This window comes from Dama dama, chromosome 21 (assembly GCF_033118175.1).
Source record: "Dama dama isolate Ldn47 chromosome 21, ASM3311817v1, whole genome shotgun sequence".
Lineage (NCBI taxonomy): Eukaryota > Metazoa > Chordata > Mammalia > Artiodactyla > Cervidae > Dama > Dama dama.
The window spans coordinates 9,364,392-9,373,228 of NC_083701.1; the positions used below are offsets into that span (position 1 = coordinate 9,364,392).

General features: G+C 51.4%; 1 protein-coding gene across 1 annotated transcript in view; it reads right to left on the reverse strand.

Annotated features, from left to right (window-relative positions):
* The window catches only part of TG (thyroglobulin), a 237,245-nt gene extending 233,572 nt beyond the window's left edge, over window positions 1-3,673 (reverse strand). Inside the window, exons 1-4 of the mRNA XM_061123155.1 lie at window positions 3,607-3,673; window positions 2,510-2,618; window positions 1,969-2,066; window positions 394-597 (exon numbers count right to left, since the gene is read on the reverse strand). Coding sequence (XP_060979138.1) covers window positions 394-597; window positions 1,969-2,066; window positions 2,510-2,618; window positions 3,607-3,673 — 478 coding nt within the window. The remainder of the gene's footprint in view (window positions 1-393; window positions 598-1,968; window positions 2,067-2,509; window positions 2,619-3,606) is intronic.
* Window positions 3,674-8,837: the final 5,164 nt, after the last annotated feature.

The window sequence follows — 8,837 nt, forward strand, 5'->3', positions numbered from 1 at the left end:
CTCCCAATTCATCCCACCACCCCCATCTTCTCCCCCTTGGTGTCCATAGGTTTAGGAAACAATTTCTGATTCTTCCACACGAGGAGGCGTTTGTGCTTCTGCAGTCTAGATGCTTGTGTTCCTGCTACACACAGGAGAACATCCCAAACAGGGACTAAGGCCTGACGCTCCCGGAAATCCTACTTATACTTCTTAACGATCAGCCCGTGAATACTGCGGTCCACCGCGCGGAACATCTAGAAGGGATGAAAGCTTCCTAAAACGCCTTCCTTCTCGTGCTGAAGGCCAGGCCCCCTGCCTTTCCTCGGGGAGCCCTCACCCCGCTTCGGTCAGGTGTGGGAGGCTGCCCAGGACCTCCGCCTCCCCCGGTGCCCCGACGCTTGCGGCACTTACACCGCGCCGGCCTCCCCCGCTGGCGGGTGCCGTACACCTCCATCCCGTCCGCGTCCACACACCAGCACTGCTCCCACCGCAGGTCGCACTGCACGGCCGAGTAATCCCCCGAATCCTGACACTGGGGAAGGTAGGACGCGGCCGTGCTGTTGATGTAGCTACTGAGCAAAATCTGCTGCTTCTGCAGCTGGCAGAACGACAGACCTGGGGTGGCAAAGAGCGGTGTCAGAGCAGGCGGGGGGACCGCATAGGGGTCCGCGCCCCGGAGGACCACGCACCCTCCCTAGGGGCGGGAAGGCAGGGCGGCCCTTCCCACCACCCAAGGAGGCCTGAGAGCTGGCAGCAGCCTCTGGGCCAGCGTTCCGCCTGCCCAACTCCACATCCCAGGATTTCTTCTGGCATCCTGCAGGCCGAGCTGGGAAAGGCAGGTTTCATCGCGTCCCCTCAGTCCATGGGACACCCCAGAGCCCTGCAGCTGCAGAGGTGGGGTGTGAAGCGAGCACAGGCCGGCTGTTGACATCTCGTCTGAATACAAATTTCCTGCACACCCTGTGACCTGGGGGAGTCTTCACCCCTCCGTGCCCAACTCGCCTTCTCTATAGAATTAAAATACAACTCATGGGAAAGACTCTGATGCTGGGAAAGACTGAGGGCAAAAAGACAAAGGGATGGCAGAGCAAGGTTAGATGGCGTCACTGACTCAATGGACATGAATTTGAGCAAACTCCGGGAGACAGTAGAAGACAGAGGAGCCTGGCATGCTGCAGTCTACAGGGTCACAAAGATGTGGACACGACTTAGTGACTGAACAACAAGCCTACTTCAGGTGCGTGAGGACTAGTGACACTAGTGATCGCTTCTCCTGCTCAGTACCTACTGGGGGCCAGATGTCTTACGTGCAATTTAAACCCTCACGACCGTCAGAGCTGCCCCTACAGCAGATCCCGTATTCATGTTACAGACCAGGAACTGGAGTTCAGTGACAGTGGGGCGCCCAGCAGAGGTCACTCAGCAGGACTGCTGGGAGTCAGCTTGCTCCCCAAGCCAGCGTGCTGGCCCCCAAAACCAGCGCTGCAACAGAGCTTTGCTCTTTTAAAGGATAACTGGTTTGAAGTTCAGTCTCACCATTTTAAGATGAGCAGCTTAAACTGACCCTTGTTATAGCTTTACTGTGACACGCTTTAAAGAGGGAACTGAGCTTCTTTGACCAATCATCATAGCAATTATTTTAACAAGAAAGTTTTTGCCTTAAGTCTCAAATCTTAGAAACATCCCAGTTGAGAAAAACATCTCCTGAGCAAGAGGGCGCTTTCTGGTTTCAGAGGACTTTGAAGTCTTTTCCCTGATGCATCCTTAGCCTCAGACGTGGGGCCTGGCACAGGGGAAAGTCAGAGGCTACTTGCTGAACACATGACTTGACTGTCCCATTGATTTTCACAGCAGTCCTGTGGGAGGTGGGGCCTAATTCAGAGGACGATCCGCAGCCCAGAGGGAGACTAGCCCTGGGTGCACCCGAGCCCAGGGCTCTATCCAGGGTGTGAGCTGCCCCCTGCAGTTCCTCCCCTTCCTACTTACAGGCCACAGGCCGCCCGGGCTGCTGGCTACCAGGCACTTCCCTGCCATCAGCGTCCACACACCAGCAGGAGGCCCCATCCTTCCCACACTGGATGGTCCTGGGGATAGGAGCCACAATCAGGTACCCTTCTTCCTTTTCCTTCCCTCCACCCTTTAATTCATTTCAGTTAGAAAAAAGACAGGTGTGAAGTGTGACGGATGACTAGAGAAAGCACCTTTTCAATGCAGGGAGGAGAGGGGGCATCGGAGCGTCAGTCATTAGATCCCACCACCCCATCACCATCACCTTGTGCACCCTTATTAAAACAATTACAGTAAAAAGTTTTGTCAGGAAAGGAAGGGACAGCTTTGGTTCTGGCTGGAAGGAAGCATGGATAGGGGCCACGAGGGTCAGACGACTCAGTGTTGACGGGTCTGGGGAGCGCTGCAGCAACAGTGGCCACAGGTCAGTTTTGAGGAGGAGCATAAAGGGCAGGGGGCAGGAACAGGAAGAAGGTGGATTTTAAGGCCCCTGGGTCCGCGCGGCTGGAGGAGGCCTTACTGGAAGCTGCCGTCCTCGGCGCACTGCGGGACGTAGTCTTCTCGCTTCAGGAAAGCCCTCTCCCTCTGCAGCTCGCACGGGCGGAGAGGCTGGGCGTCCACCTGGTACTCTGCACAAAGGAAGTGATGCTGCGCATGAGAGAGGACCTGCGGCCTGGATTCCAGTAATGGAGACGGGCTCGCTGGAGACACAGACGCTCTTCCGGGTTTTATTTCTAGCACCATCAGCAAGTATATTCCAAGTCACAGTTTTGCGGCTACTCACAAGTTTGACATTAACTCCCCTGACCCCCTGGGAGGTGATGTCACCGTCTTACCCAGGTGGCCCTGAGACTCGGCTGGGAATGTAACCTGTTCAGGATCAGACCGCTGGCAAGAGAAGGATTCACAGAGGACCCTTGGACTGTGCGTTCCCCAAGACCACGGTTGGGTCAGGGAACACCATAAAGGAGGTGTTCTTGAGTTTAACAAGGCACTCCTTGCAGACAGAGCACCTTCCTGGCCTCGATGGAGAATGCATGTAACATGCAGGGGCTTATTCAGAAATCACAGTCACAACTGCTTCCTTCCCAGAGAGGAAACGGGCTGAGACTTTATCCAAAATCAACGCTAAGTGGCTGAGCCGCAGCTATAATAGAACTCAGGTCTATTTCACACCATGGGTGGATTTGTGTTTTTCACTACCTGCAGAACTCAGATCTATTTCATACCATGGGGGAATTTGTGTTTTTCACTACCTGCTGACTATTTCTCAAATACCCCATATGGTCAACCTGGGACTTGAGATTGTGAAGATAATTAAAAAAAAAAAAATAGTCAATACCAACATTTGCTAACAGGGTGGGGTGAGGGGAACTAGAATCCAATTAGGAAAATCTAGTTTCCCGTGTCCTCTCCACTGATCACTAACTCTGTGACTTCTCAGACCTTCTGTCTCTTCATCTGAAAAGGAGAGTGCATAACTGACCTCGGGACAGTGTGAGGATTAAATGAGGTCACAAATGTTCCCAGGCCCTGGGGCAGATCCTGGCTAACAAGGAGCTGGCCTGAGAGGTCCCTCCCGACCCGACGCTCTGAGACCACAGGGTCAGAACTCACCAAAGATGTTGGCTGACACCAAGCCGACTAAGTCCAGCAGACTGAAGACCCACAGGGCCAGGGCCATCTCGGGAGCCCTTCCAGGGACGAAGGGTCAGAAGCTGCTGCCCACCTTAGGGCTCTGGCCAAGCAGCCTTTATAGCACTGTGGGCACTTAGCCCCCACCCACAGGCACTCAGGGAAGCAGCACCACCCTGTTTTCTCTGCTGGTCACGAGGAGGTCCTCCACCTGCGTCTGTTCCCCTGGAGGACACTCGTGTGGCCAGTGTGGGGTGAGAATCTTGTGGAGGCTGAGGGGAGCAGAACTGGGGATGAGTGTGTGTGAAAGTCGCTCAGTCACGTCCAACTCTCTGAGACCCCATGGACTGCATCCCACCAGGCTCCTCTGTCCGTGGGATTCTCTAGGCCAGAATACTGGAGTGGGTAGCTGTTCCCTTCTCCAGGGGATCTTCCCAAACCAGGGATCAAACCCAGGTCTCCCGCATTGCAGGCAGATTCTTTACCATCTGAGCCACCAGGCAGAACTGGAGGCATGGCTTCATAATTCATCTTCAGGGGTAAAGGCCAAAGTTCCCAACTTGGTGGGCCACAAGTCCAGGCCCGCCGTGAAAGAAACACAATCCTCCCTCCCTCCTCATCCCTCCTCCTTCCTGCCTGCCTTCTAGCAATGTTTCTTTAGAGAAGCAGACACTATTCTAGGCCATGAGGGTAAGGCAGGGAACAAAACAGCAGAGCCATTAACACAGAATGTAGGGATTTTAATGAGATAAGCCAAACACACACAGCCTCCTTTCCCCTCTGTTCCAGGATTCAGACAACCAAAAGGCCTGTCTTCCACACAAAGCCTGTACATCAGGGAGCTTTCTCCAGTTGCTTCTCCCATCAAAGGGCTGGGAGATGGAGATGGGCTCCATGGGTGTTCAGAAGGTAGCGTGGGCAGGTTTGGGAGAGCACTTGGGTGTGAGGGAGATAACCATGAGCCTTAGGTTTTAGGTAAAGATGATTTGAGAAGACATGCTGGCATTTACTGGAGAATTAGAATCCCCCAGCTTGGCCCTCTGCAGCCCTCATTGGATGCTAAGTCGCTTCAGACATGTCTGACTCTTTGCAACCCCATGGACTGCAGCCCACCAGGCTCTTCTGTCCGTGGGATTCTCCAGGCAGGAATACTGGAGCGGGTTGCCATTTCCTTCTCCAGGGGATCTTCCTGATCCAAGGATGGAACACGCGTCTCTTATGTCTCCTGCACTGGCAGGAGGGTTCTTTACCACTAACACCCCCCTGGGGAGCCCACGGCCCCAGTCACACAAGCCAAGCTCTGCCCAGGCTGTGGAGACACTGTGATATTACAGTGAGCCTGGCCATGTGCCACCCCTGCCAGCTCTCCAGGTCCAGGTGAATTTTCTAAAATGTTGAAACTGGGACTTCCTAGGCAGTCCAGTAGTTAGGACTTGACCTTCCAATGCAGGGGCCAAGGGTTCAATCCCTGGTCAGGGAGCTAACATCCCCCATGCCTCGCAGCCAAAAAACCAAAATATAAAACAGAAGCAACATGGTAAAAAATACAATAAAGATTTTAGAACTGGTCCACGTCAAAACAAATAAATAAAATCCTTTTAAAAACTAAAAATGCTGAGGCTGAAGTCTACGAGAAAGCCCACTCCTCATGCTTCCCACCACCCACACACACAGGCTGAGTCATTCTCGCTGGCCTGGCCCCTGGGAAGAGGTGCAGCGGAGTCAGTGAGGGTGAGAGCCGCCCGGGCTTCCTTCCGAGTTATCACAGTGTACCTGGAAGGAGAGGTGCTTCTCTCCACCCCAGCGATGAAGCGGTGAGCTTGGAGAGAGCCACGCCAGGGCGCTGCCTCCACACCGTGAAATCCTCTTTCTCACGATGACTCAGCTCCTGCCAGCGCTCTCATTTGATGCCCCATGAGCCAGGAGGATGCACTATGGAAACTCTAGGCGCCGACTCCCTGGTCTGGCGTCGAGCCCGCTCCTGGCTCGGGCCTCCATCCTCTCTGCAGGCTCTTCACTGGCCTTGTCACCTCCCCCTCCTTCCTGGATCCTAGTTCAATCACAGTGCCTTCTCGTTCATCTCCTTCATTCTCGAAGACTAGGGGGCTGTGTATAATAACCCCAATGGCCCAGCCAGTAAAGAATCACCAGCAAGGCAGGAGACACAGGAGACAGGGGTTTGATCCCCAGGTCGGGAAGATCCCCTGGAGGAGGAAATGGCAACCCACTCCAGTACTCTTGCCTGGAGAATCCCATGGACAGAGGAGCCTGGTGGGCTACAGTCCATGGGGTCGCAGAGTCAGACACAGCTGGGCATCTGAGCATGCATACACAAACACTGGGGGCAAAGGGAGAATCCTGGAATCCAGGGGAGGAAATTGCTTCAAAGCAAACATCAGATGCCACAGTTTCTGGCTCCACAGAGAAGCGCTTACCAGCCATCTCTCCTGAAATCCCGCTTGCTGCCATGTTACTGGGTCCCCTGCCATGGCTTTGGACAACTACTCTCGTCTGCCACAGAACCAGTGACTCAAAGCCACGTTCCTCTTTCGCCCAGGTTGCCAAAGCAATAATCAAAAGTCCTGGAACTTGACTTCTGCTTCCAGAAGATGAAATAGACACAATTTCCCCCTATTCCTCCAGCTAAATACATTTAGAGCTCCTCGATATTATATGTAACACAAACAGAAGAAGACACTAAGAGATGGATAAGAAGACAGTCATCAAGCAACCTCAGAACGAGAGAAACAGCGTGGTAGTAAGTTCCCTGAATGTTGTCTTGCCTCACACATCTCATACTCGTGGTAGAGAAACCACCAACTAGAAATGCCAAGAAGCACAGACCCCAGAAAAGTCCCAAGAAAAGCCTTTTTGAGCCAAAGGTCCAGGGACGGGCATTCTGCAAGACAGAAGATTTTTAGACAATAATTGTTCTATTCTTGCAAACCTCACAGAAAAAAAAAAAAAACAAAAGAACCTGTGGTTCCACTCCAGCCCAACAAAAGCCAGCTAGGGAGCTAAGAATTCCATTCTTACCAAGCTAAGGAGTCTCTCCAAGCCAGGATGGTGACTGAAAGGCCATGTGAGAAGCCAGAATTTTCACCCCAGCTGGGCTGTCACGAGTCCCTTCTCCCTGTGGGGTCAGTGGAGACCAAGCGGGCAGCCTGAACTTCCACTCGCCCCCAACCAGCAATAATAAGGATGCCAACCCTCCCAGCTAGGGTGGCATCAGCATTGACCCACAGGGGAGCCTAAATGCCCACACTCAAAGATCTCCATCAAAGTAGTCATGCTCCCACCTCAATGAGATCCTCCCAAGAGTACCAAGGGCTTGACCTTGGACAAGCTACTCAATCTCTCCATGCTCCAATTTCTCATCTATGAAGTTGTAATGTTATCAGTGCCCAAGTTTATAGGATGATGTGATTGCTAAATACATAAACATAAGACGCATAGCACAGGGCCTGGCCCACAGTAAGCACCCAATGTTATTTTTCTTGTAAAAATGAGAAATTTCCAGTGGCAGCAACCCCAGACATTGGCCTCATCTAAGGAGCATTTGTTTCCCTTCAACATATTTTAAATCTCTTAACTTCTACTTCCTCTTTGAGTCTAATTTGCTATGCTGAAGGTAGGTGCACCTGGCGAAACCCCATCTGCTAGCTTGGGTGGGCAGTCATTCACAGCCCACAGTGACCACTGTCCTGGAATTTTAAGAAAGTGAAAGTCGCTCAGTCATGTCTGACTCCTTGTGACCCCATGGACTGTAGTCCGCCAGGCTCCTCTGTCCACGGAATTTTCCAGGCCAGAATACTGGAGTGGGTAGCCTTTCCCTTCTCCAGGGATCTTCCCAACCCAGGAATCAAATCCAGGTCTCCCGCATTACAGGTGGATTCTTTACCATCTGAACCACCAGGGAAGCCCAAAATTTTAAGAGGGTGCCCTTAAACCTTAGCCTTATAAATATTTCCTCCTCATTTCCATTTTTTTTTTTTTTTTAAGCTAAAGAATCATCCCAAGTCATTGTATCTACAGTTGATGGCACCGGGGAACTGGTGGGACCATGTCAACTGAAAGAAAGTTGCACAATGTAAGAGTTGTGAGTTTGTTTTATTCAAGAACCTTACTGAGGACTATAGGTGCTTCCCTGGTGGCTCAGACGGTAAAGAATCTGCCTGCAATGGAGGAAACCCGGGTTCAATCCCTGGGTCGGGAAGATCCCCTGGAGAAGGGAATAGCAACCCACTCCAGTATTCTAGCCTGGAGGATCCCATGAACAGAGGAGCCTGGTACAGTCCATAGTGTTGCAAAGAGTTGCACACAACCGACCGAGCAGCTTTCACTTACTGAGGACTATAGCCTGGGAGACAGCCTTTGAGGGTGTAGGGGAGAAACCAGCTTCTAAGGGCTTTCTGGCTAGGGGATCCATGCATTTGGGCATTCATCTGCTAGTCACAAAGATCACTGCTAGTCACAAAGAACAGATACCTTGAGTTAATCATTTAGTGCTTTTCAATGTATGGGAAAATGCAAGAATCTGAGTTCAGTAAAAAAAAAAAAAAAATCTGCCTGAGGTATACATCTATCTGAGGGGCTGTTTTCCCAAAGCACAGAGTGGCTCATCCGTTCTTCACCCTGAACTTTCCGCACTGACCACAGTGGCTGACAACTTAATCCTCGTGGAACTGGGTGGTGAGCAATGCTCTTTGTTCTGCTTTGTTCACAACCAGAGCCTGACGCTCCTGAAGCACTGCTCTTCCTCACTTTTGACTCTTTGTGTTTCGAGCAATACATGTTTTGTTTTATTATTTTCCACAGTAGAGGAATATAATGCTGACATTTTAATTTCCATGGTGGTTCCCCTTTTCCTTTTAGGAAGGCTCAGACAATTTTCTAACACTTTGAATAGCTTCTTAAATCATTCGTTTTTCTTCTCTGATTCATTTTGGACTAGTATCGTTTGCTAGATTTAAGTCTTTCTCTCTTGCCCTGCTTTCCTAACTGAAAATGCATATATTTAACAAATGTGTCTCTAGGTTTTGTCCTTTTGGGTCTCTTAGATTGGAAGAAATAAAATCAGGAAACTCTAGGACTGCCAGAGCATCAGTTATTCCGACCAATCTTGTCTGCTGCCACTTCTGTCACAGTTAAGGCATTCTCCCAACCAGTCAATAAACCAGTCATGGATGCTATCTTGTTTTGCCTGGCTTCTC